We start from the raw sequence: 27,450 nt of genomic DNA, 5'->3' as shown, positions 1-27,450 counted from the left end.
GGTGCTCCTGTGTTGTATACTTAAAATGTTCAATTCATTTTAGCCTCAGCCATGGTCTACTTCATTCTCAAGGCTGAGATTGATGTATGAAATCTGTTTGCTGGAGCTAAAAGCTGCTCTGTCTGGCAATGTGCAAACATACGGATATAGAGGTGTAAACAGAGGACTTTGTGGCTTAAAACTAGGTCAGAAGATGAGCCCATGTCCAATTCCAAAGAAAAACCAAACTTCTTCCCAGTGAACATGTAACCCTTCTCAGGATCACTCCATTCATGTTGATTTACTACAAAGTCCCCTGAAACTAAACAGGACCTCAGAACCATGAAATCCCATGATACATAAACAGAAGAGTTGTATGGCTGCTACCAAAAATAATAAAATGAAAGATCTCCCAGATATCTCACTGGTATGCATTGGAGTATCCCAGAACTGCCCCAGTTTCAGAGGTTGTTTATGGCCCCCTTTGAGTTCATCTGGGGCCTGTTTTTGCGTCCTGCAGAGCAGATGAAGTTGTACCAGCAAGAAAGGGGTGCTGCTGTAGAGTCTTCTCCCTTTCTTGGAAGAAAACCTCTGTGAAATTTGTTGATACAAAACCAGCTGAATCCACTGCAAGGGTTGTGTGTGGTTAGCTATTTCAGCAGGAAATTTGCTGACCCAATTAAAATGCAAGATTGGAAAAAACACAGATGTTGACCAGAATAAGAAGCAAGCAAGGCAGCAATTGGACATGATTTATTTTCACATCCCTTTATAGCATTATCAGAGCTACTGTACTTACCTGGCATAGGAGATGCTGGTGCGAAGATGACAATTTACACTTTCTGCTGGCAAGAGAGAATTTTGTGAATAATATATATTCACAAATATGTAAGTACAGGGCTGAGCAAATGCAGATAAGAGAAAGGAATCGACAGGTGGAAAGCACTTGTAGAAAAATTGGAATGTACATTATTACTTTTGGCGCCATTAATGGAAAATCAAACATAGAAAAGCAAACAGCGAACGCTGGGAAGACGCGTGGTCCTGTCAATTATTAAATGAAGCCAGCAAATCGCTGTGACTCACAGCCAGCTGGAGAACAGGCGGGTTTAGGGGAGCTGCATGGTTTGCTAATGCAAGCCTCAGGGTACCTGGCCAAGATACTCTGGAAAGTGAGTGAGATGATTTTTGAATAAATACAAACATAGAATAAATACAAACTAATATTACTACAAATCCCAGTACTCAGCACACAGACCTTTCAGAACTGCAGTGCATTAGCTGCACGCTGTTCATGAGCGAAAGGCCATCTCCAGGAGGGCTGGGAAGTCCCATTTAACACAGGACAGACAAATTGCTGGATCACGCCTGCCCTTGGAAGGAGAGGCAGGCACTGCTTTGGGCTGCGTGACTCAGAGCCCCAGTGTCAATCAGCATGGCTTGGCTGAAACAAATGAGGTGCTCTTAGTTTAGCCCAGTTGTGGATTTTCTCTGTGGGGCAAAAGGGTCACAACAGCCACCAGATTTGTTAACGGCTGACAAACATCAGATGCATAAACCTCAAAGCAGCCCAGGCAATTATTCTGCACCTCCAGGAACTGCTCTGTACCATCCACAAGCTGAGTACAGCAGCGTTTGCTCTTCCCCACAGCATCCCCAGGCTGACTCACTCACTACAATCAGCAAAACACCCAAACACATGTTAAAGTGCTTGTTCTAGTGTCCACACAACAACTTGCATGTGATGTTTGCACAGTGTAACACTGCTGAGAGTACAGCTCTCCATGGTTAGGTCCCCAGCTTCCAACATCTTGCTGGCAGATCAAAGCAGCTTGCCAATTTCGGCAGGAACGTGGAAACAACCCGTCTACAGCTCATAGTTTTGTCTGGGTGATGCCAGTCAGCCCTTTGGGAACACTGATTGTGAAGGCTTGATCTTCTTTTGACACCTGAATCCTGGCCATCAGAGCTGCAGCTAGCCTGGGCCATTTTGCAGTATCGTGGCCCTGCTGCATGCTGTGCTGGAACTGCTGACTGCAAGGGGAGAGAAGCTGCATGTGAGTGTGGCGTAATGGGATGCACCAAAGTGAAAAAAGGAAAGGTAAAACTTGGTGGATGCTCATGGCCACCTTCCCAGAGCTGAAGGCTCTATCTCCTGTTAATTCCCTCACTAGCAGACGTACAGGCAGCAGTTGGAGTTAAAACTTCATAACTGTGAAGATGTGAATCACATTATTTGTATAGCAAAAGCTGAGGAGTCTCATGTGATCACACAACCCTGGGAACTGAGAGTTTAATACGATCAAAGGATGTAGGGACATTTGTAATTAAAAGCACTAGCCTGGTAACACTGTATTTCTTCAGGGACCAAAGCTGCCATTAGCAGTGAGTCCCTGGACCAGAGCCTGCTCTCAGCAGTCCTCTCTCCCTGCCTGCAGGAGCAGGGACAGCTTTCATCACGTCTGTGCCAGCTCTGCCCTCTTGCAGAGTTGCTGAGGAGTGGAACATCCCAAAACGGGAGGTGGAATAAAGTGAATTGCCATAATCCATCCCTCCATGGGAAGGAAAAGAGCTGTACTGCAGAAGGGGTGACTGGTTTCTCCTGGGAAGCGACGCAACGTGAGTGACTTTTCTCCGAGACAGGGTATTGCCTGTGAGCAACCTACCTGGAGAGGAAAGGGAGGAGGAGACTGACCTTGGCACGTTGTCTCTCCAGGGCTAGACATGCTGTTGGCTCCTTCTCTGACAGAGGAGGATGAGGATCCTCCTGCGGATCTGCTTGGTTTTCCAGCTGTACACGAGTGGGTTCAGGACCGGTGGCACCAGGAGATAGGCATCGGCCATGAGTGTGTGAGTGAGGGGGGGCAGGTGCTTCCCAAACCTGTGCGTGATGGACAGGCCAATGAGTGGGATGTAGAAGATCAGGATGGCGCAGAGGTGGGAGATGCACGTGCTAAAGGCTTTGGCTCGTGCTTCCTGGGAGATGATGCTCAAGATGGCCCTGATGATCATCATGTAAGACAGGAGGATAGTCAGGGAGTCCAGGCCCTTGGTGAGTATCACCATGGTCAGCCCATACAAGCTGTTGACCCTGACATCCCCGCAAACCAGCCTCAGCAGGTCCTGGTGCAGGCAGAAGGAGTGAGACAGGACACGGGACCTGCAAAACGGCATCTTCTTTATGAGGACGGCAACAGGGAGCACCACACAGATGCCCCGCATGAAGATCGCTGCTCCTGCCTTCATTATCAGGGTGCTCGTCAGGACAGAGGCATAGCGCAAAGGGTAGCAAATAGCAATGAAGCGGTCGAAGGCCATGGCCACCAGGACCCCAGACTCAATTTCAGAGAAGGAGTGGATGAAGTACATCTGGACAATGCATGCCTCAAAATGGAAGGAGGCGGACTTAAACCAGAAAACAGCCAACATGGTGGGCAGGGTGGTGAGAGATAAGCCCAGGTCTGCCATGGCCAGCATGGAGAGGAAATAGTACATGGGTGTATGGAGGCTGTGGTCGATCTTTATCATCCAGAGCAAGGTGCAGTTCCCCAGGAGCATGAGGAGATACAGACAGCAGAGAGGCAATGCCATCCAGTAGCTGCTCATCGGCAGACCAGGAATCCCAGTGAGGATGAAGGTCAGGGGGCTGGACCCAGTCCTATTGGAAGCCGACATCTCATGCACCGAGGGTCCAGGGGTCTGAAATAACAGATCATCCTGGAATGACAGCCCTGCTATGGGACAGCCCACACACCCCAGCTATAACAACGTGGTGGGGACAGGCTCCTGAGAGCCAAGAAACATCTGCACAGTTGCCCTCATGCGTATCCATCACGTCAACCAAGGCCACAGCGTGTCAGCCGCAGGACTGGTGTCTGGGCTGTGCACAGCAGCAAGTGATGAGAGAGCAGAGCAGCATTTACTGTGTGTCATACCCCCCTACACCACCATCACCCCAGTTGTAGCCCCCATCCTTTAAGTGCCTCGGGTTTGGGGAGATTCGGTGCTCAGCCCTTTGAGAGGTGCCCAGACGCTGCCCAGCAGCACATGCAGGGTGAGAGCAGGGTGGCCGGGGCAGCTGGGGCAGGGCTCTGCAGCCAATGTTTGTGCTGGACCAAATGCAGCCAGGCCACCAGAGATAACATCTCACTCTGAGACGAGAAGTAGCCCCATTATAATTGACTCTGTATTGATTTCTTCCCTTTTTGTTTAAGCACGGCAAAATGTATGATGTTTTAGGGAGCTTTATCAGCTAAACCTGCAGGTCAATTAACCAAACTAACGCTGATGGAAGGAAAATGGATTTGTGCTTTACAGCTGACAAAAAGGTTAAATGGAAAGGAAGAGATTGAGAAGCTCAGCTATGACCGAGAACCCGAAGTGGTGTTTCATCTGCCTGAGGCCATTAGAAAACCCAATGGCAAACACTGGAAAACCAGACAGCAAACACTGCGTCCCCACTTAGCACTCCAGCAGCCTGCCTTCTGGGGCAGCTTCATGGCCCGGGGGCACGGGTCATGCTCAGCAGCACAAAGCAAGGCCAGGTGGGGGAAATTTCCAGAGAAAAATTCCAATCAGGCTTCTCAGCAAATGTAGTTAAATTTAGTGCATCTTAAAAGCACCAGCTGAGCGGCCAGCGGTCACAACAGCACAGCCTCATGCACGCACCTCTATTCAGCTGGAAATACATACATTTTGTGTAACTGAGGAGCTGATGATTACTATTTATTCCAGAATTTGTCTGCACACACACCAGCACACTCTGAGACTTCATCTACTATTAGAAAAAAAAAAATCAAGATTTCACATGGACAAAGGGTCAGGCCTGAAGGCCTGCACAGGACAGCAGCTGTGCCTGCAAACAGCTCTGCACAGCACAGTGCTGATGGCATCCAGCAGCACCAGGGCAGCCCCAGAGAAGCTGTTCAACCACCCTCTTCCCTGGCTATGGGGAAGACACAGGGACAGATGTTAGTGCTGACTGCCCACAGAAGGAAGGAAAAAAGCTGACAGAAACCGAACTGAGCAGTGTCAGAGAGGGAGAACTGGGGTGATGAAAAGGGCAGCTGAGAGCATAAAGGACCTAAAGCCATGGAGCTGAAGCCCTTTCTTGGCCCCAGTGGGAGCAAAGTCATTGTAGAAATAAACTTACCTGTCCTATTCACATAACACCTGAGAAAATTAGAGAAATTTATAGTTATTCACCAAAGGCGATTTTTACAGTTGGTTTTCAGACCAAGCCCATCTGAATACATGGGAAAAAATTAATGCTTAGTAAAACAATTGCTTAGCAAGTAAAGCAAAGTCTTTGCACTTCTCTAATATGCTGGCTTGTCGCTTCCAGCAGACACTTGTGTAACTTCTTGCTTTGACTCAAGCCCTCAAACCCATTGCCCCTGCATGGGAGGAATACCTCTGTTCCACTCCCCTGCTGGCAGCCCACCCGCACTTACCCCAGGCATGGCAGAGGACGTGGGATGGGCACCAGCAGACGCAGCAGCTGCAGGCAGGCACTTAGGCAGGTGAGGAGTACTTAGCCCAGACAGACCAAACCCCTTGGGTCCCATCACGCACACCCAGCTGGTTTCCTTGCCTTCAGGGGCTGTCAGCACCACAGCACTATCTAGGCAAAATGATGGACAAATCTCCCCGTGAAGGGGAGGGAAGGGCACGGGGTCCAGAGGGTGACACTTGGTGTGGATCAGAACTGGGGTTCTGAACTGGGAAAAGTATCACACTTTGTATAGGAAAAGGAAGTGTAAAAAAGGCATGTTGAAGGCAAAATTGTACTATCTTCAGGTGTGTGCATGCGTGAGCAGTTTTCCAGGGGTATTTGTCCACTGAAAACTTTCTGAAATAATCCTCCTTATAGAATAGCTTCGGTCCCTCTTCTGTGGGCAGAAATTGCACCAGCTGGGTTGCCTTGAGAAAATCTGTGTCTTCAGGCACAGGGAGGGGTAGCAGAAAGCAAAGCTTTCTGAGGCTCATCTGCTGGTTGTGAGACAGGATAGAAGCTAGGGATTTTAGAAAAATGGGAGCCAAGGTGATGTGAAAGGGACGGGAATGGACACCCCGTTTTTCCATAGATGTGCTGGTAGGCGGCACACAGCCATCTACCAGCACGCTGAGGAACAAATAATGTGTTCCTCTAAATTTTCATCTTGGTGCATTCTGCAGTGACCGGTGCCCCTATTAGCAAAAATCACTTCAAGCACATTCTGTGCATTTGGGATGCCCTACTGGGCCCACATGAGCGTCTTCATCTTCTTTGAGCAATCCCGGACCAGGGGTGATGAGACCTCCTGCTGCCCTGGCTGACTCAACCTCCTGCTCATCATTTTCCACTCCCCCGCGACAGCCCACTGCACCACACCAGGTGAAACCTGCATGTGAGAAGATAAAGACACATTTAATTCTGGCTGGGGCTGACCCCTCCCCAGCTGCTGCCAGCAGCCTGGGGTCGACCAGCAAACCAACAGCAGCAAATGGCCCAGGGATGTCACCCCCTGCCACGTGCCTCGTCAGCCCAGCCCCTCTGACCTCCAATGGACCACGGTTTGTTAGCTGTTCCCTCCGTTAAGGAAACCAAAGAGGAAGCCTGACTTTCCCTGGCTGCTGACTTCTTGTGAAGCCTTTAGAAATGAAGTGGCTCAACCCCCTGTCCTCCAGCCTGGTCTGGACAGATCTGGCCGATGGTTCAAAAGTTAAGGGAAGGGAGGAGGGTTGGGCAGGCACGTGTATAGTCACACAAGTGCAGCCACTTAAAGAAAAGTCCTCATCACTCACGCTGGCACAGCCAGTGTGAAAAGCAGTCATTTTTAACAGTCATTTACAACACTCCCACCTGAATATTTGGGGCTTGAGCATCAGTTTTGTTCCACACTGGTAAATGATGGAGCTGTTCAATGGTCCAGCAGAACACACGTTCCCTCTGGCCAACTCATGATTTTGTCAATTAGCTGCCGTAACTGATGGTTCCCTTCAATCCCTTTCTGCCTCAGTGATGACAATTAAACAAGTCCTTTTATTTGTCTTCATTGTAGAGAGACTCAAATATGAGGATCCTGAAATGCCCTGAATAGAGAAAGCACATGAAAAGCATCGCAAAACATGAAGTTTTTCCTAACCTGTTCCCCGTTTCTAGGGCAGTTGCATGATTTTAAATATTTGGTTCATAATTGTTTTCTTTGGAGACAGGTGTACCTGCACACCCTTCCACCCTGACGGTTCACTGAGGAAGGACAGCCTGCTACTGCTGGCAGAGGAGCGACAAGCAAAACCAAGCACCAGCTTCAGGTCTCAAGCGACACCCCAGAACGAACATCTCCTTGGCAAAGTCTGCCATTAACAGCCCTGCTGCTGCCGTGCCAGCGGGGAGCACGGCGTTTCGTCCCTTCCTGGCCGAGGCTGGCAGGCAGCATTGCCATGCGCTGGGTAAACAGTTGCAGACTGCGCTTTTGGGAGGATTATTCCCAGCCTCAGAGAAAACAATCCTCTAAAAAGACTGAGAGATCAGATAATCCTCGTATGTATGGCATTATTTGTGGCTGCCAATTTTACAGTAGCCTATCCAAGCTGTTGGTAAGGGCAGAGATGTGCTTCATAGCAATAAAATATTTTTACATCTTCTTTGTCACGATCTAATGGCTGGTTTCTAGCAGATGGAGCCAGACTGGAACTAACCCTGGGCAACCCTCCAAGGCAGAGAACATCAGGCTTATACCTCACCCTGTTCTGCAGGGCTCAGAGCTGAGCTTCACTGATGTGCATGGAGCTGCCACAAATTGGAGGTGTCTGACCTGCTGTGCTGAGCCCAGATCTCCAAATTGAACAAGGCTGTTGGCTCCTTGCCAGCTGGGCCCAAACCCAAAAGTGCCGGTACACAGCCAAGTTTCCGTAACAGGCACGTGGTGTGGCAGGAGGAGAGCCTGGGTGGGAGGAAGCACGATCTTTCTCTTAGCAACATCCTCTTGCAGAACTATGCTAAAGTGCCAGCCCATATTTTGCCCTGGATGAAGCACCCAAGCAAGGACAGCACCCACAGGGAGGGGCCAGCACCTCTCAGGGAGACCACAGCCTGTCCAAAAACACGCCAACCATCCTGAGTCTCCTTATGGCTTTAGCACAGAGCTCATTATTTCACACATCGGCACATGAAGAACAGCGTCAGTGTGATTCAGCTCCATCACAAAGCTCCTCACCCAAGCCCAGAGCTTCCACCTACCTACCACATGCTGCAGCAGAGCCCAGAAGCCCCCGAGACTCTTTCCCCTCTCTGATATCTGCACATTTCTGTGCCCCAAGAACAGCAAAGCAGCACCAGGCCAAGGGTGGCAGACCACAGCATGAGGCACAAACCCATGCTTCCAAAAGTAAAATGTTCCCTGCCCTTCCCCAATAGCTTCTCTTTCAGTGCACACCTCAAAATTCCTCTGTGCAATGCAGTCTTCACAGAAAGAAGTTAAAGGGGAATGAATGTGACCACAAGGAGAGAAATCCTGCCTTCAAAACCCTGAAGGTCTTGCTTGTGTTCCAGGAAGCAGCATTGCCCCTCAGAAGCCTACAGAAAGTAGCCGTGCACAGCATGGCACCGCACCCTGAGACACCAGGGCTGGCCGCTGGGCTGCCTGCAGCCAGGCCATGAGCTCTGGAGATCCTGGAAGGAGCCCAAATGGTCTGGGGACAGAGGAAGTAACATCTTCCTCTTCCCCATCCTCATCCGAGGTATGCATAGCTGCCTGCCTTTACTAGATCAAGACTTACTAAAACAGGAGAGGAAAGCCCTGCTTCCTGCAGGTGTGCTGCAGCTCCAGGCTCAGAGGGGGCATTGCCTCCTTGCAGCCTGGCAGCATGACGTGGGGCTGGGGCCCGACGAGCCTTGCTCTGGGGTGTACGTGTGTGGGAAAGCCCGCGCTGCCTGCAGTGAGCTTGCTGGGTGGGTACCATCCCACGGGTGGGTGAGCAGCCTGGAGTCAGGGCTGCTGCTTTTGATCCAGCAGGAGTTTATAAAAGCTACAGATCTTTACATAGTTTTCTCCAGTGCTGCCAGCAAGAAATCCTGCTGCCGACGGGGAAATCAACAGCTGGGGCAATGTAAAGGAGGTGGCTTCTCTGCTGGCCGGCGCAGCTGGCCCTAGGGGAGCCCTGCAGTGCTCAGCCTTGGGCTCTGCGCAGCTCACTCATTTATACAAAGACTCACATTATGCATGTATTTTTATAGGTGTGTTATAGCACATTTAGACAGATGTAGTAAGAAAATAAAGACAATAAGCAAAATCCGCAAAAGGTTCCCAAGAAAGACAGCAGTAGCCAAAAAAGCCAGACAATGCATGCATAATCAGAAACTTTAAGAAACTTTTTTTATTTTTTAGCTTCTCTGATAGGTTTCGCACAGAGATGGTGAGTGGTGCGGAGCTCCCTTTGTCCCTGGCTGTGTGGATCCTGCAGAAGCACGATGCGGTGCAGACCGGGGCGGTGCACTCAGGCTTCCTCCTGAGGCCAGCTGCACAAATTCCGACACTCCAGCAGACTGGCAGGGCTGTGGTGTGGTTGTGTCCGTATGGGTTGTGACTGCCAAGGACAGGGGGAATTGACCACTGGAGCAGCGTCATGCAGCTGTCCGCCCAGGGCCCCCCATGTCCCCAGACCCTTGGCATTCCGACGGCTGTGACACAGCCACGGCATCACTGGGGACAGTGCCAGCTCATGTGGGGCCGCCGGGGAAGCACAGAGCCCTCTCCCCTGGCTCTTATCTGTCCTGTAGAGTGACAGCTGTCTGGGACAGAGGACGGGGGTGCTCGGTGGTCTGGTCCCATCCATGTCTGGGCGTCCATCTGTAATGCACAGAGGAAGCAACAAGGAGCAGCCGCCTTCCCTGGTTCCTCCTCCTGCTCTTCTCTGACTGGGCTGCTCCCCTGCTGGCATGGGCTGGTGCAGTCCCTTTAGTGCCTGTCACCACCCCACTGACACGGCCACTGCATCGCCAGGGCTCAGCTGAGCAGGGAAGAAGGGTGAGGAACTGTGGGGAGCTGCCGGCGTCCCATAGGACTGCGATGGGGAACAGCTTGTCAATGTCTTACCAGTTCTGTAGAGCACGACCATTCTCTGGTGGAGAGGTGGAGCGGGGTGAGGGCAGGAGCATCCCATGGTCCTGCGGTGTCCCTGTCCAGGAGTCTGGCTACAAGGCAGAGGAGAAGAACCAAGGGAGCAAGGGGCAGCCACCGTCCACCACCAAGGTCTGCTGCTCCCTCCCTGCCCAAACCCAGCCCTCGTTTACCCACCTTTCCAACTGCCAGCTTGGGCCAGGATCGCCCTTTTTATAACCGTCCCAGGCTGCGTGTCACCAGTCCTGCCCACAGTGACGCAGTTGTGACATAACCATGCTGCTGCCAGGAGCTGGTGGCTGCCCACTGGGACGTGGTGCCTCACCGCGACACAGCTGCTGCCTCCCACCTTCCTCCGTGAGAACAACTAAAGGATAAATAGACAAACCCCTGCATCCATGAGTGCCTGATGGTGCTGAGCACATCTCAGCATGAACATCAGGACCCGGCCGCCTTCCCACATCTCTACCTCAAGCCCAGATAGATGGGGATGAGAAGAAACAGCGCAGCAGTGGGAGGGGTCCTTGCTCCCAGGCTCTGTACACATCTTTATGAGTGCTTGTTTAATGAGGTGGCTCGGAAGAGAGGAGTTATGTCCTCCTCCTGCCCAGGAGGGCGTGGAAACCATCCTCCCGTCACCAGGAACTCCTCTAACCACTTTCCATGGTTTCCCAGGTTTAACATACTGGCATGATGGTGACAGTACCATGCATCATGATAGCTGGCTGGGCCAAGCCCCAGCTGCCAAGGCCCTGCTTATGCATCATCTAATTTACCAAGGTAGAACATCTCCTTCCCATCCTACCCTGGACTATTGCACATACAACCCTAACTATGGCGCTAGCTACTACAGAATTTCTTGTCCTACAGCTGTACAGTCTCTATCCTTTTTAGAAGAACAAAGAATAATTATTTCTCATATTTCCAACCCTTTCTATCAGCTGCTGTCTCATTCCTTCCAGTCCTCCTACCCAGTGCTGCTACTGTGACCCTTTAGGGTCTGAGATCACAGATGCTGATAGGGGGGCTCACACCAAACAAGGCCTTTGCACAGTGTCTGGTGGGTCAGAGGAACTCCTTCCTGAAGGTTGCTGTAGATCCAAATTACTTAAATGAGTTCAAAAGGAGATTGGGATAATCCTGGAAGAGGGATTTCTGAGGGCTGCCTAAAGCAGAGTAGCCCTCTCCAGAAATAAAAATAGCAGGAGGATGAAGGAGTATTAAGGGGCATGGTCAGCCACATCCCCAGTAACATATCTTCTGCAGACTACTGGTAACCGGCCTCCGGCTGGACCTTGTGCCACTGATCCTGGCCATTTGCGCTGGGCAGCTCAGACACTTCTCGCTCCCGGGATTTGAGGAACCTGTCCAGGAGGTGAATATTTTGGTGGGGTGAGCACAGTGACCTGTGCCACACTGCGGAGCTGTGCGCACGAATAAAATCACCTGCAGCAGCAGAGTTATTCCAGCTTGGTGCAGTGCGCTGGGGGACAGGCAGGGGTGTCCTATAAAAGTGGCCAGCCTGAGGCATGTGCCATGTCTGCAGCACCGAGACTAGCCAGGCGTGGGGGTTTTACCCAGCTGGGCAGCTGAACTCCACCACGGCCACTACCTCACTTCCATTCCTCAAATCAAAAAAGGGAGAAGGTACGATGGAAAGGGCTAAAGGGTTGAGATAAGAACAGGGAGATCATTCACCAGTTATCATCATGGGTAAATGACAATAGACTCAGCATCCCTGCTACCAAAACCTTGCCATGTAAACCGAATACACCAAGACACCATTCTGTGGCCAGAACTGACCCTGGGCAGTGCAGGTTTATCAGTGCCTTGAGAAGCTGTTGGGTTTTGGTATCCAGGATTTCCTCCTCTGTCTGCTCCTGAAATCTGTTTTTATCTGTGATTCCCTTGGCTGTCTGCAGCACTTTACTTGTCATTGTCAGGTTTTGTCCCAGACTTGCCCTGAAGTGTCTCTGAACAGCAGGAGCCTGAGCTCAGGCATTGAGGTGCTGCAGCTTAACAAGCCGTAGATGTCAGGTGAGCACGTTCATGCCTCAGGGGTTGTGTCACCTTCCAGACATGATGTAGCTCAGCTCACATCGAGCAAAGCTGAAGCTGAGCAGAAGTTCCTGGTGTTTTCTGGGGGTTAGAGCAGGCTCTCCAACATTTTCTGCAGCTCAAATGATGCAAAATAGTATGAGAAGGGCTCTGACCACTTTGCTCATGAGGAAGGGCCTGCAGCAGGGAGGAAAGAAGCTATTCCTAGACAGCATTTTGTGAATATATTTTCTGTTAAAGATTTTCTTGTTGGTGGCATAACACACTTGTGCCCTGGCTGTAGAGCATGGGGGTGGGAGATGTCCAAATGCAGAAGCTGTACTATGAACAGAAAAATTCCAAAATTTAGACTAATCAGGAACATGCTCACTTCGGACTTGGCAAGGCAACTTTTTATCCTTACCTACATAGCCCCATGGAAATTAAATTTATGGTCCTTATCCTTTCCTGAGACTTCTGTTCTGTGTAAGATAACTTTTGCTTGCAATGGGACAAAGTTATTTATTGCCACTTCCTTCCTCCACAAACACCACCTGTTTGTATCTGTGATAGACCATACCAGGAGCCCTTCAGAAGTGCAGATGTTTTCAGCAGTGGAAGCTGTTCAGTGCCCAGCACAGCGGAGTATGAGTCTGTGAATACTATTGCAAGTGGTAACAACCTAAGATTCTCAAGGGTTGTACTGGGATTTTGAAATACAGAGGTCTTTTTTCTCTCTTGCAAAAGTCAGTGCAAATGTTTCCACTTTATTCAGTGAGGTAGGGCCGCATCTGAGCCAACCAGGGTCTGAACACAGGAATTCAGAGCGGGATTGTGATGCTTCTCTGTGCTTCACCGGAGCCTAGAAATTCTTGTTGCCAGTTGTAATAGCAGATTTGATAAATATCTTTCTTTGCCTTAGGGCTTAGGAGCTCAAGCAAATCTGCATGGAGCTCATGTCAGCATTCAACAACATCAGCTTTGGGGTTGCATTTTTCCCCCTGACAGGTTTCCCAGAGTTGGTACTTCTCACCTCTGCTCCATTTGTTTCACTGGGACTCTTGGCAACACCTCCTCATCCTTTATGCAACCTGACAGGACTAAAGCCCAATGCTATTTCTTGGCCATTCGTCCATGACTCTGACTCTGTGCTGGGCATATTCTGGTTTGAATACAGGGAAATCTGTTGCACTTCTTGTTTCCCTCATATCTTCTTCATCTGCTCACCATTCCTCATGGAGATACCTACGCTCTTGCTGATGGTTGTAGGTGGCTTTGTGGCAAAACAAAGTGGCAAAAAAAAAAAAAAAACATTTGGCCAACATCTTTTATTTGGCCAACATCTTTTCAGTGGTTTGTGGGGATAGGACAAGAAGTAATGGCCACAAGATAGAGCACAGGAAGTTCCGCACCAACATGCAAAAGAATTTCTTCCCGGTGAGGGTGACGGAGCACTGGGACAGGCTGCCCAGGGAGGTTGTGGAGTCTCCTTCTCTGGAGATATACAAGGCCCGTCTGGACGCCTACCTGGGCAGCCTGCTCTAGGGAACCTGCTGTGGCAGGGGGGTTGGACCCGATGATCTTTCGAGGTCCCTTCCAACCCCTTCAATTCTGTGATTCTGTGGAAACAGAGCCTCCTGCAGGACAAATCAGTTTTAACTACTTGAGGGGTGACAGTGGCAGGACTGGTGTTTCTGTCCTTGTTGTCGCAGGAGGGAAAGTTGCCTGAAAGTCCTGGATACTGAAGTATCCTGGGCTGGATACTTAAAACACTGCAAAGAGGCAAAGCAGCAAAAACTGGGAAGTAGGTTTATTTATTTATTTATTGATTTATTCACCCTATGTTAGCTTCAGCCCCTTACTGTATTCCCACTGTGATGTGCACTGGTAATGACAGAGCACTTCCATGGGGGCTTGTCTTTACCCTGGGCCACAAACCCAGCCAGGCTGGGACACAGGGGGAGGCGAATGTGCAGGATGCTCTGCAGGGGGGCAGGGCATGATGGCAGCCAAGTCAGAGGCGCAGGGAGGCAGGGGGTGGCTAGAGGGGGATCCTCACCAGCTAGAGAAGCTGGCAGCTGATGCACTGTGCAAATCATAGCATCGTTAAGGTTGGAAAAGACCTCCAAGATCACCTGGTCCAACCACCCCCCTACCACCAATGTCACTCACTCAACCATGTCCCCAAGCACCACGTCCAACCTTTCCTTGGACACCCCCAGGGACAGATGATGGAGCCATAACCTCTTCAGGGCTTCAGAGCACAGCCTGCATTGTGTGATCTGCATACAAAACGTGTGCATTAGAGCAGGTTGTGACGTTTGGCCTTTGGTCAAAAGCAGGATTATTGCAGGAAGTCTGGATGAACTACCCCCTCGTTGCAGGGCAATGATGCAAAGGACTGTAACTGGTCTCACCGCCTTCCGGCTGGTCACGGGGTGGACGCCGTCCTCATCTGCCTCTCCTAACTCCTGATCCTCAAGTCTGTCTTGTGGTTGTCACCGTGGAAGGAGAGGCTCAAGGTGTCCAGCACCTACGTTACCCACATCTGTGTGTCCTGGCCTTCTATGTGCCGCTGATTGGGCTGTCTGTGGTGCACAAGCCTGGGGAGGACCTGGCTGCACTGGCCTCTGTCACCATGGGGAACATGTACATCCTGGTGCCCCTTCATCTGTTGGGGGAGGACCAAACAGATAAAGAGGAGGTTCCTAATTTTAATGAATATTTCCAGTGACAGAACTGCCCATTGAACTTCACCCAGCTGTTGATCTTTCTTGATTTAAGTTGGTAGCTTTGGGGATGAATGTGCTTCTCTTTTTTACTAAGCCGCATGCTGCCTTAGCCCTTGGCTGGCTCTCAGTCACTATCATAACACAAATAATAATTTATGATTGGAAATTGTAGAACAAATATACTTTGTGCAATAAGTGCTAGTACTGTAGTAAAAGGCTATGCAGCCCATCAGGTGGATGGCTTTATGGCTATAGTCGAAGTCCTTCAGGAAGTAACATTTAGCTGGAACTTGTTCCTTTCCTTGTGGTACATCCCAGTGCATCTTAGAACAGCACCAGAAGGGACAGCTGTTACAAAACACTTTCATCTAATACTATTTTGTCATTGTTTCTCATTTTTTTTACCCACACAGCACAAACAATATTTGTAAATACCAGCTCAGGATAACTGTAGGGAGGTGTACTGGGTATAGGTGGTAAGGTTTCAGTAGAGGGGAGGTGGAAGGGGCTGCAGGGGCGGCCTCTGTGAGGGGAATGTCAGGGACTTCCCTGTGCTGGACAGTAACAGACCCATCCTGCACCACAGCTGAGCCCATTGGAGGAGTTTGTCACACCTCTGTGAAAACATACTTAAGAAAGGGCAGAAAACGTTGGAGACAGGTAGGTGAGAACAAAAAGAGTGAGGAACAGCAAGAAGAACACCCAGGTGAGAGAAAAAGGAGACGCTCCATGGTAGTAGAAGGGGCTGTGGCCTGTGGAGGAGCCACACCAGAGCAGGTGTGCCCCGAGGGGACTGCAAGCTGTGAATAAACCCATGTCAGAGCAGGCGCTTCCCCGAAGGAACCACAGGCTGCAGGTAAGCCCACGGTGAAGCAGGTATTCCCCTGAAGGGACTGCAGCCTGCGGGTAAGCACATGTTGGAGCAGGTACACTGCAGAAAGGATCAGCCCACTCAGGACCAGAGGAAAAGCGTCAGAAGGAAGGAACAGCAAAGAGAAACCACGTTGTGCTGACCCTGACCTGCACGACTCATTGCCTTGCTGAGGGGATTGAGTGCAAGCTGTGGTGATAACAAGGGGAAGAGAGAAGCCTGGCGAGAAGGAGTGGGTGGGTGCCACCCTGATGTTTTCAAGGACTCACCAGGTATAACTCTGGGATGTCTATTTTTGCGTGGGAATGGACAGCTCATACCATGACATTGTTTATGTCAATTTAAGGCTGTGTTTTGCCAGAGGGCCTCTGTTTTAATGAATTTATACTGAATTTTACTGTCCAGTTATCACTTTGTCACTCAACATTGCAAAGTTCTCCGATAATCCCTTGTCACTGTTATTCTGGGTATAGTGGTATCATAAAAAAAAGCTTTGTAACATCTCCATTCACATCCTTTCCTGAATCTCTGATCAGTACATCCAACAGCACAGGCCTCTGCTCGGTTCCCTGCTCGACTAAATTGACAGCTTCCCACCAGCATGAAAGATTTCTGTTCGTTCCTTCTTCTTGTCTGTGGCACCTGGGCTGGAGGGAGAACTCCTGAGCACAGCCTGGGGGAAGCAGAGACTCCATGTCACCCTCATGGCAGCGGGAGACGAGCCACCATGTACAACATGACCTTGGTGGGTGTGGGGATTTCTTACCTCCTCAGCTCCGACTGCAAATGGATTCAGGGATGCAACAGTTACAGGTGTACTAGTAAAATAGGCCAGGCTTTGTTCTCGTGCCACATAAATTCATTTGACACTGAGAACAGGGATCTCCTATTTTAATAGCCCAGATTTATAAATGTGCCAGCTATGCAACAAAACGCATTTCTTATTCTAAGACTTGGGGGAAATAAAGGAAGTAGATACATTAATTCAATAGAAATATGAGGCAGGGGGTGTTTGTGCTGTACTTGCAGCTCTGACCTATGAATCAGATCTATGGCAGCCTAGCACATCAATAAATAACTCAGGCAACAGCCCGTGTGTAGCTCGTTCGAGGAGAATCACAAGGAAAAAATACAGCTGAAAAAAAAACAGATGATATGCAGCTGAGTGTATTAACAAAAATCCATGTGGTCCGAAAACCTCAGACCACAACCCATCCCATACTTAAACAGAGGTAGTTAAGAGGAACCAAAGAGCTATAAGTCCACTGCAACAAGGAGCTGGCACATGAGCCCTTGAGTAGGGACAAAGCCTCCTCAGAAAACACAGAGGGCCCAAAAGACCATCACGGTCTTCCCATCAGAGCAGGGGAGTCAGAGGAAACGTGTAGGTCTTTGCACATGAGCTTGCTGCACAGAATATACTCTGAAGCATGGGGAGTAAGGCTTTGAGTAAAGAGTCTGAGAGGCTGGGAGCAGGCACGGGGCTCCCATCTGGTCCACGCTGTGCCAGCGCCATGTGTCGAGGAATGGGCATCACCCACCGCCCACCCCCATGTGAGAAACTAAGTTGTGATTTTGCAGTAGGGAATTACTTTTCTGTATTCCAAGGTAGTTGTGCAGTCATAAGGAGAAATGCTAAGTAGATAAGTGGACGGTAGAAGGCCTCACTGTTCCAAAATAAGGTAGAAGCTTGAGAAAAACAGGATGAGCAGTGTGGGAACAGTAAAACAAAGATCACAAGTTCTGAAAACGTAAGAAAGGAGAAATTAAAGGGTTGAAAAAAAGAAAAATTGTACATACATGGTATAGAGGAGCGTCAAGTAGCTTGTGAACCTGTAGTACTCGGCCAATGAGGAAACAGGGGAGGTGATCAGGCGTCAGGTAATAGGGAATAAAAGGTTATGATGTGTTTACTAAAATGCACTCCTAATTGACAGGATGCCTGCCATTGCAATCGGGAATAAAATAGCTTCACAGAAGATCCGGTCTGAAGAAAATTATTTGAGATTTTTCTCACACCCTCTCCCGGCAGCAAGTGTCAGCACCTCAAACCTCACTCCTCTCCCAGCTGCCTGGCAACACAAGCCGTTTCAGCCCCCTTTCCCCCCTTCTTTAGTTAAATCGTCCAGCAGCATCAATAGCTCTTTGGATAGGACCTGCAGGCCATCAGCTCATTTCCTTAGCACACAAAAAGAGAAGAAGAGCAGCCAGTGGAGCTCAAACAAAAATGTTATTTGCATCCAGTTTGCTATCAGCACCATGACGTCAAAGCTGAATGCTCTGAAAATTTTCCAGCTCTGCATAGGCTGACCTCTGGATTTAGCACTCTGCTCAGTTTGCCAAGTAGGCTTCACTACTCGCTGTAGACAGCTATCAGCTGAATTGCTACTGCTTTCAGGACATACGTATGAGCATCTCGCTCTTCTCAAGTCGTGAACTTGGAAACATTCAGGAGAAGAGACAGGAGCCCTTTGAAGTGCGTCATATACTTGCTGCAGAGTTAATTCCTGTGGCCCATCAGGGGCTTCAATTTTCATGTGCAGTTGCATGGAAATCTATGCAAGTTTCTGTGAATAGGTTTTACATGGTCCACAATGGTGTTTCCTGAGCTGTGTGGTTGCTGAAAGGAGAGTTTTCACTAACCTTTTTGTACAGCACAATGCTGTCTGCCTTTTACCTCTCTGCTTTGGGATCCAAAGCCTGAGCCTTGACAGTGTTTTCCATGATGAAATGGTTGAGGCAGACCCAAGTCCAGCTTATGCAGATCAGCACAGTGCAGATAGGTCATCTGGGCCCCATGCTGCATCATCCAAGGATGTGTCAGCATTCACACTGCTGAAACCAGAGTGAAGCAAGTAACAATGGATACCTTAGGAACCTTATCCATGCCTCAGGAGGCTGCGTGTGTCCATACGTGGTGGTTTTACCCTGCTGTGCAGCTGAACTCCGCCACAGCTGCTATCTCACTCCCCCTCCTCAAATCAAAAAAGGGAGAAAATACAATGGAAAGAGCTAAAGGGTTGAGATAAGAACAGGGAGATCACTCAAGTTATCGTCACAGGCAAAACAGACTCAGCATAGGAAGATTAATATAATTTATTACCTATTACTAACAAGCTAGAGCAGTGAGAAACTAAAAGCAAACCACAAAAATCTTCCCTCCATCCACCCTCTTCCACTTTCTCCCTGCAAGTGGAGCAGGGGAATGGGAAATGGGGGCTGCGGTCAGGCCATAACATTTCATCTCCACCTGCTCCCCGTGGGGTCCCTCCCACGGGATGCCGTCCTTCCCGAACTGAGCCTGCGGGGGCTGCCCACAGGCAGCAGCTCCTCAAGAACTGCTCCCACACGGCTCCGTCCCACGGGGTCCATCCCCCAGGAGCAAACTGCTCCAGCACGGGTCCCCCACGGGCGGCAGCTCCCCCCAGACCCCCTGCTCCTGCGTGGGCTCCTCTCCATGGCTGCAGCTCCGGCCCGGGGCCTGCTCCTGCGGGGGCTCTCCATGGGCCGCAGCCTCCTCCAGGCCACATCCACCTGCTCCACCGGGGGCTCCTCCACGGGCTGCAGCGTGGAGATCTGCTCCGTGTGGGACCCGTGGGCTGCAGGGGGACAGCCTGCTCCACCAGGGGCCTCTCCCCAGGCCGCAGGGGAACTGCTGCTGTGAGCCTGGAGCACCTCCTGCCTCCTGCTGCACTCACCTTGGGGGCTGCAGGGCTGCTTCTCTCTCATTTCTCACTCCTCTTTCCCAGCTGCTGTAGCACAGCAATTTTTTGGTTTGTTTTGGTTTTTTTCCTCCTTTCTTCAATCTGCTCTCCTAGAGGCCCAACCAGTGTCACTCATGGCTCGGCTCTGGCCAGCAGCAGGTCCTTTTGGAGCCAGATGGAGCTGGCTCTGATCTGACATGGGGCAGTTTCTGGGCTCTTCTCACAGAGGCCACCCCTGCAGCCCACTTGCTACCAACCCCTTGTCATGTAAACCCAATACACTACAGCACTGGAGGGATACTGGGGTCTGTTCAGGAAAGAAGTATCTGGAGGAACTTTTTGAGAGCCCCAAATTATTCTGGGGATCTGACCAGTATGAAGCCCTGGCTGAATTTTGACTGACACCACATGATACCTGAAATTTAGAATTTCTTCTGAAAAAAATGCAATGAGCACCCAGTCACAGATCTGCTTTGTTTAGACATCATACACAACAGAGCTGGTCATCAGGATGTGCATGTGAGGGACAACGTGACAACCAAACCTGTGAATTACCCACAAGAGAGCCGTGGGGGGGTGTCGAAGACCAGGATGGCACTGATGTGGGAGATGCGGGTCCCAAATGCATTCAGTCTCTCTTCCCTGCATGCCAGGCCCAACACAGTCCTCAGGATCCTGATGTAGGAGAGCCTGATGGGGCAGATCCAGCCCCATGGTGAAGGGAGCCATGATGTTGCCACAGATGTTATTGAATCCGGTATTAGCACAGGCCAGCTTCACCACCACTGTGTGTTCACAGTAGCTGTGAGAGATGGCATGAGTGAGGCAGTATGGCGGGTGGTGGAGGAGAAAAGGCAGAGGCAACATGGTCCCAGCTGCCCTGACTAGAGCCAGCAGTCTGATAAGGCAGATACTGAGGGTGATGTCCTTGGTGTTGAACCAGAAGCAGCTCCGAATTTTGAGCACAGTGGTCAGGAACAACACCAAGTTAATGAAGGCTAACATGGAGAAGAGATAAAACATGAGCTTGCGAAGATACAGCTCCATCTTTATCAAGGAGGGATATGGTGAACACTGCTGATTGGGATGGAAATTCAAGGGTACATATCTTCCAGCCCAGGGATGCCAGCCAAGGAAAACATGGATGGGGTAGCGCTGTTGAAAGTGGGGAGGTTGATATCAAGAGGTATCCTTTGAAAACTATACGGAAGCATCTTTCTTTTCAAAAAATAATAGAAAAGTTCGTTAGACATTGCGAAACATACACAGATTGTGCCACTTTCACTGCAACTCCCCTTTAATGTGTAAAGTTGATTTATTACTCTGCTTGCTAGTACATCACTCTTTGTCAGGGAGTGTAGTGATAGGACAAGGGGGAATGACTTTAAGCTAAAAGAGGGTAGATTTATATTAGAAATTAGGGAGAAGTTCTTCCCTCTGAGGGCGGTGAGGCCCTGGCGCAGGCCGCCCCCAGAAGCTGGGGGTGCCCCAGCCCTGGCAGTGCCCAAGGCCAGGCTGGGGGAGCTGGGGGCAGCCTGGGCTGGGGGCAGGGGCCCTGCCCATGGCAGGGGGAGGCTGGGTGGTCTGTAAGGTCCCATCCAACCCAAACCATTTAATGATTCTGTGATTCTATGATTCATGAATGCTTCAGGATCCTCTGATGATAGGTGGCGTCAAAATAGAGCTCTAAGAATCCATGCTGCCATCTTGTGCCCCCAAAAGTATGCAGTGATGCTAGATTCAAACCCAGATAGTTTTACACCACCGAGATACACCTGAAGGACACATGTACTGCTGTGTGTACTAGAACAATTAGTCCTCACTGTAGGGTATTGGCCCATGCAAAGTTAAAATCTTCCCTCTTTGTGCAACACTCTCTCAAAAAGCTGTTCTGCATTGCTTAACAACAAGACAGAGATAACCCAAGCAGTAGGAAAGAGGAGTACATTTGTTTACAAACCGTTGCTATTCCTGTCTATTCCCAGGCAGCAGCTTCTTCTCTGTGATGACTGCAGTCTCTTAAGACCCAGCAGTGAGTGATTAAAGTGATCAGTTCCCTTAAGATGCATAAATATTTGCATGCAGGTCCCTTTGGAAGGCTGAGGACTTGCTTAGTCTTGTGAAACAAAAGCAGTATTTGGGGGTGATGTAGGCAGAGACAGGGTCACGTCCAAAGTATCCAGGTGAGCTGGGAGGAATTTTTTTTCATTTAACCTGGGGCTATACCAGTATTTTTAAGCATAGTGCCAAGCTCTGAGCCAAGTTCAAATCTTAGCAAAATTGAGGTGCATATAAACCAATCTAACCTAAAAGCTACCTTGCAGATATGCCAATACATATAAGTGGACTTTGTCTCTTACTGGGTTAATGATCTACTTCATTACTTCCAGATATCCTACTTTAAGTGAATATTGTGTTGGAAAACTGTCAGTTATATATCTGCAACCTCAGTTTACCTTCTTGCATGGGTTCATTACAACAGTGCTAATTATTTGTCTGCAAGCTATTCATTAGTTAAGCCAACTTCAAACAAACTGTAAGACACATACGTGTAACATCTGGTCATCCAGTCATCTGTGAAGATCTGCAATTATCTGATCGTATCTCTAGTCCTGTCCTCTTCACCTGTGCAAACCTGAAGAGGATTTCAAACACCACGAGGAAGGTAATAATTTGTTCTCCTCCCTTACGGAAAGGACAAAAGTCATGAGCTCTGTAGACATACTGGGTTGACACTAGGAAAAAGTTCTGAAACAGATGCTTTGGGGAAAGTGCAGAGTTTCTGCAATGGAAGATAAGGTTTTATGTTTTTCTATCAGAGACGACTTTCGGTCTTATAGTGGGGACATGATATGTACCGGATGATTACTCTAGGTCTCTTAAAACTCTAAGTTCAAGAGATCTTTGATTCATAACAGGCTGTAAGCTGATCAGGAAAGCTGGGTGGCTGTTAATACAAAAGGAGTTGCCTATAAGTTTTACATAGACTGCATGGCTGACAGACGGGCTGTGTCTGACAACCACACAGAAATGTTAAGTCCAATAAATCTGGTAAATTTAATGATCATTGCTTAGCAGCAGAGGAACAGAGCTGAGAAAAATGAGTGAGGATAGAGTTAAAATGTCAACTTCAGGTACCAGGATCTATTCTCTCCTCACAAGGTCAGGAAAGCTTTGACAGTTTGCCAACAGTCAAACATTGCAACTCCTGCTGTGATTTGTTCAATACTGAGCATCTCATTCTCTAAGGGCATTTTAATGTTTGACTGTTTAAAAACAAATACAGTAAGTTTGCAACAAGTCTTATAGAGTATAGCAAACCAGGTAAGGCTGACAGGTAATGTTCCCCATTTATAGAAAATGTGCTGGACTATGACTACTGAAATGAACAAGACTTGTCACTTTACAAATTACTGAACTACCTAATTGCATGAAATAAAACCCTATCAGCTTTTCAGGCCAATGAGACACAAAGCAAATGCTCAGAAGTGTGCCAACAGACCAGAAAGTGTTGTTCCACTTGAGCAGCAGCAAGTCTCAGAGTGCTGCTCCCATTACCACTGCTGCATGTACAACTCAAAAATAGCCAAAAGGACAGCAATATCTCCCTAACGTGCCATTTCCATACAGGCTGCAACTGCAGTCATTCTTGGCGGTTGGTGGTAGTGAACGAGTCTGTGCAAGGCTGAGTTGGAGCTGAGGAGATGAAGGAACAGCTACTCCAGGTGTGATGCTCTGAGCAGGGCTGGAACATGACACTAGAGCCCTGTCCCAATGTCCCTGGTCAGGGTTCTGAGGCACTACATGAGGCACCGTGGCTGCCAGCTTGTCAAGAGGAGGAAGCATGAAATGTAGAGGAGGTCAGGTGTAAGACAGATGACACCGAAGTGCTGTCAGGACAGTTTCTTTGCATGGCACAGATGGGGCTGGTCAGACGGACTGAGCTAAAGGTAAGGCATTGCTTCCTTGGTAGTTTGAGTGTTTGTGTGTAATCAAGAAATCAAATCACACGAAGAGAACAGGACTGCAAACACACCTGAAAAAGGTAAACTAAAGCACCAACTCCTGGGAAAAACTGAGTCTGATGCTTGCTTAATAGCATATTTAATGATCTGGAGAGCTTTATTGTACAAGGTGAGTTACAAGTAACACTGCCCAGAACAGCACACAGGATTTTCAGATTAATTACTTCTGAGTGAAAAGAGGGAGTAAGTATGTGCTTTTTCCAAGCAGAGCTTGTGCCAGCTGTGGCTCTGCCCCCTGAGTTCATGGCCTAGGTAGCTGACTACATGGCAAGCAGAGTCTTCTCTGCAATAAAATATTATGAATAATATTACCATGACAGCATTCTCACAACATTGGCTTCACAGTATTTGGCCTTACATTGCAAATAGCAGTGACTGGAAACAGACAGATGCTGGTTGGTTTGTGTCATGTGGAGGGCTCAAAGCAGTTTGGCAGAGAGATTAAACTATTTAGGGGTTAGGGAAGTCAAATGTCTGAAAAGCCAAGGAGATTAAGTCTGAATCTATGGTATGTTGGGGAAAACAGAAGGTACAAGTGCCTAAGAAACTTGCGTGTGATTCCCATACTGCCATCAGGCTAGTTTAACCCTTCTGTGCATCTGTCTTCCCTGAAAAACAGGGAAGTTTCACAGCACTTCTTTCGTTTAGCAAGGGCTTGAAGAGGAAAGCATTACATGTGAAGGCTGATGCTGGAAGGGACTAGCACTGCAGCCTCAGGCCACTTTGCAACAGATTGCCTTCATGGTGCTGGCTTTCCTTCCTAATGGAGGAGACAGGGGCCCTGTAGAAGGGATGCCTGTTCAGAGGGTGACTACAGCAAGGCTGCTCAGAGTTCTGGCTCCAGCAAGGACAGCCCCAAAGCTGACAGTGCTGGTCTGAGCAAAAATGCTCTGGGGAACAAACACTGGTAGTGCAAATGCGCATCTGCTGCAGTTTCCCAAGCTGGGACTCGTATGGGGCACAGCAACCCAGAAGGAGATATGGTTTACAACCTGCAAAAGCTTGTGGGTGAAAAGTCCTGCTGAGCTGCATCCTCAGAGTATTCTGGATCTTCCCTGTCTTAGATTCTTGTACCAAAGGCAACTGAAAGGATTTAACATCTAGTTTGTAACTCCCAAACTACGGACTGGAGGGGACAACAGCCAAAGACCAGCACAGGATGGGAGGAGAGGTCAGATAACTCCCAAACGTTGGGGCTAAGACCATGTGTGTTTGCATTTTGCAGATGACGGGGCTGAGTGTGCCTGGATAAGAGGCAGGAGGATATGATCACTGGCCTGTGTGCCCAAGAAGACAGGCAGGCGTGTTCTGCCTGTGGCTGGAGTTCATGGAAGAGCTTTGCCACAGGTTTTTCTTCTCTCCTCTGTGCCAGATGTTCCTGTGGCTTCCCTTCCAGCTGCGCAGCTGTGCACCATGTCCTACCCAAACCACTCCAGTCCCTCATCCTTCATCCTAACAGGCATCCCTGGGCTGGAGGCTGCTCACTTCTGGATCGCCTTCCCATTCTGCACCATGTACATCCTGGCAGTGCTGGGGAACTTCACAGTCCTCATGGTGATTAGGGCAGACTCAAGCCTCCATCAGCCCTTGTTTTACTTTTTCTCCATGCTGGCTGCCATTGACCTGGTGCTTGTTACTTCCACCATGCCCAAGCTCCTGAGCATCTTCTGGTTCCAAAACCATGAGATCATCTTTGAGGGCTGCGTGGTTCAGATGTTCTTCATCCATGGCTTCTCTGCAGTGGAGTCAGGGATCCTGCTTGCCATGGCCTTCGACCGTTACTTGGCCATCTGCAAGCCCCTGCACTACTCTGCCATCCTGACTGGTCCCACCATTGCCAAGCTGGGCCTGGCCGCTGCAGTGCGTGGCATTGGACTCATGACCCCTCTGACGTGTATGGTGAGCAGCCTGTCCTACTGTGGCATTCATGTCATTCCCCACTCCTACTGCGAGCACATGTCAGTAGTGAAGCTGGCCTGCGGGGACACCCGGCCCAACAGCATCTATGGGATCACATCTGCCATCTTCATAGTGGGCTTAGACATCACCCTCATTGCCATCTCCTATGCGCTGATCCTGAGGGCAGTTTTAGGCCTCTCCTCCAGAGAGGCTCGCCTGAAGTCCTTCTTCACCTGTGGTTCCCACATTGGAGTCATTCTGCTCTTCTACGTGCCTGGGTTCTTCTCCTTCTGTGTTCAGCGCTGGGGCCAGAGCATCCCTGTACACCTCCACATCCTGATGGCTGACCTCTACCTGCTGGTGCCTCCCATGCTCAACCCGCTCATCTATGGGATGAGGACCAAGGTGATCCGGGAGCGGGTGCTGAGCCTGTTCCGGCAGAAGGAGATCCAGCCTGTGTCCTGACCCAAGCCCGTTGCTAACGCCACATGGGAAGGAATGGGGATCACACCAGAGGACAATGGCAGTATTGGGGGGGGGGGGAAGGGAAGGGGGGAGAGGCAAAGAAAATCTTTAAAAGTGGTTTATGAGAAAAGCAGGGTGATCTCTTCATCTTCTCGGCCAAACGCTAAAAGCCAGAGGCACCATGAAAAGTTTCACTGGTGAAACCGATTATCTTTAGGAAGTCAATTCTACATTCCTGTTCAGAACAGAAAGACAAATGGTATATAAATGTATCTGAACCATTGGTCCTCCTCTGTGTCACCTCACGACTCTCCTCTTAATGACAGTTCTTGATAAAAGATTGTTACCACTTCGGAAACGAAAGGCTGTTAATGGGTTCATCTTTCCACATGTACCTTTTCCACCTGATCTGTAATTCTCCATTTATTGATACTAGTCTTTAGCAACTGCCTGATCCTGGTGCCTGGCTATGTAGGGTGTGTGTGTTCACAGGTGTTGTGCGTGTATGCACATTTACACACACACTCATCCAGATATTGGCCCTAAACAGATTTTCTTTTCCTCCCAATCCTGCCTTGAACATTTATTGAGGCGTTTGCAGCAGTAACAAAAGCTCAGCTCACTTGAGAACAGGACATGTAGGTCACACTGAAACCCTGTGGTGTTGCATAAGCTTTTATTCCTTTCTTATCAGAGACTCCAAAACAGTATCAGTCCTGAAATCTTCTACATTTTTTTTACCAATATTTTAATGGGATTCCCTAATTTTCAATGTTGTTGTGTCTCTTTCTTAAACCTTTAAGTACCTGTAATACCATTATAGGGATTTTGAAAAGTGCCATTTTTCCATAAGTATTTGCCTCTGAATTCCTGTGAGATCTTATACCCATGCATATGGCACTTTAGCAAACTAGCTCTCCCCTTTGGAGATCTTGTAATTCTGCTCATGCTGCACTGCCATGAGGATAATTCATCACTTCTTCACCCCTCATGTGCTGCGCTGCCTTAGGAGGAGCAGGAATTGTTTGCAATGGGATGTGCAGAGCAGCTGCAGAGTTCAGCTGAACAAGCCTCCTTCGCTTTGTGCAGATTCCCTGGTATGAAGGGCCACAAACACAAGAAAGCATCAGGGCTGCTGCAGGAGGGTGACCTCCTGGCACTGAAGGTGAGGAGCAGGAGTGTGGATTAAAGTAGGGAAGCAGGGAACAGGGGCTGTGCTCCTCCTCTTCAGCAAACATATACCTGATCTTAACTATGGTGAAAACTCACTTCCTAACACCACATATGGACTTCCATCCCATCTCTTCTTACGCTTTCATACCATGGGAATCAAGACACAGAAATCCCTGGCAGGGACTTTGTATTTTTCCTAGAATGACAATGGTAAGGGGCAAATTCAGAATGGTAAGGGGCAAATTCAGAATTGTGAAGGAGCCTGATGATACCCATCAAGATTTGTTAATGCCCAACAAGATATGTTAAGCCCAACAAGACAGATCAGAAGTTCAACCCATAAACCCTAAAGGTTCAGCAGCCTAGGCAGAGTCTCAGCAGGGCATATTTCATATTGGGGTCAGGGGAACCCCAGTGGGATCCGTGCAATAGCATGACTCGTTTTCCATGTACCTTCCAAGT

The 27,450-nt window shown here is 49.2% G+C and overlaps 2 protein-coding genes and 1 long non-coding RNA gene across 3 annotated transcripts; 1 reads left to right on the top strand and 2 right to left on the bottom strand.

Annotated features, from left to right (window-relative positions):
- Nucleotides 1–1,931: 1,931 nt before the first annotated feature.
- Nucleotides 1,932–3,823, bottom strand: LOC106048572 (olfactory receptor 51H1-like). The gene has a single exon (XM_013200560.3). It carries the CDS (start codon nucleotides 3,652–3,654, stop codon nucleotides 2,698–2,700), a length of 957 nt encoding a protein of 318 aa, XP_013056014.1. The 5' UTR covers nucleotides 3,655–3,823; the 3' UTR covers nucleotides 1,932–2,697.
- A 5,522-nt stretch (nucleotides 3,824–9,345) lies between these two features.
- LOC106048570 (uncharacterized) lies at nucleotides 9,346–10,979 on the bottom strand. The gene is made up of 3 exons (XR_010828488.1): nucleotides 10,552–10,979; nucleotides 10,059–10,449; nucleotides 9,346–9,812 (listed from the first exon to the last, which is right to left on the bottom strand). It is a non-coding gene; the product is annotated as an uncharacterized lncRNA (long non-coding RNA).
- Nucleotides 10,980–24,864: 13,885 nt separating this feature from the next.
- On the top strand, nucleotides 24,865–26,287 carry LOC106048571 (olfactory receptor 52K2-like). Its single transcript, XM_013200559.3, has one exon. It carries the CDS (start codon nucleotides 24,865–24,867, stop codon nucleotides 25,813–25,815), a length of 951 nt encoding a protein of 316 aa, XP_013056013.2. The 3' UTR covers nucleotides 25,816–26,287.
- The last annotated feature ends 1,163 nt before the right edge of the window (nucleotides 26,288–27,450 follow it).

This window comes from Anser cygnoides, chromosome 1 (assembly GCF_040182565.1).
Source record: "Anser cygnoides isolate HZ-2024a breed goose chromosome 1, Taihu_goose_T2T_genome, whole genome shotgun sequence".
NCBI lineage: Eukaryota > Metazoa > Chordata > Aves > Anseriformes > Anatidae > Anser > Anser cygnoides.
This window is presented reverse-complemented; position numbering and strand designations above follow the sequence as displayed.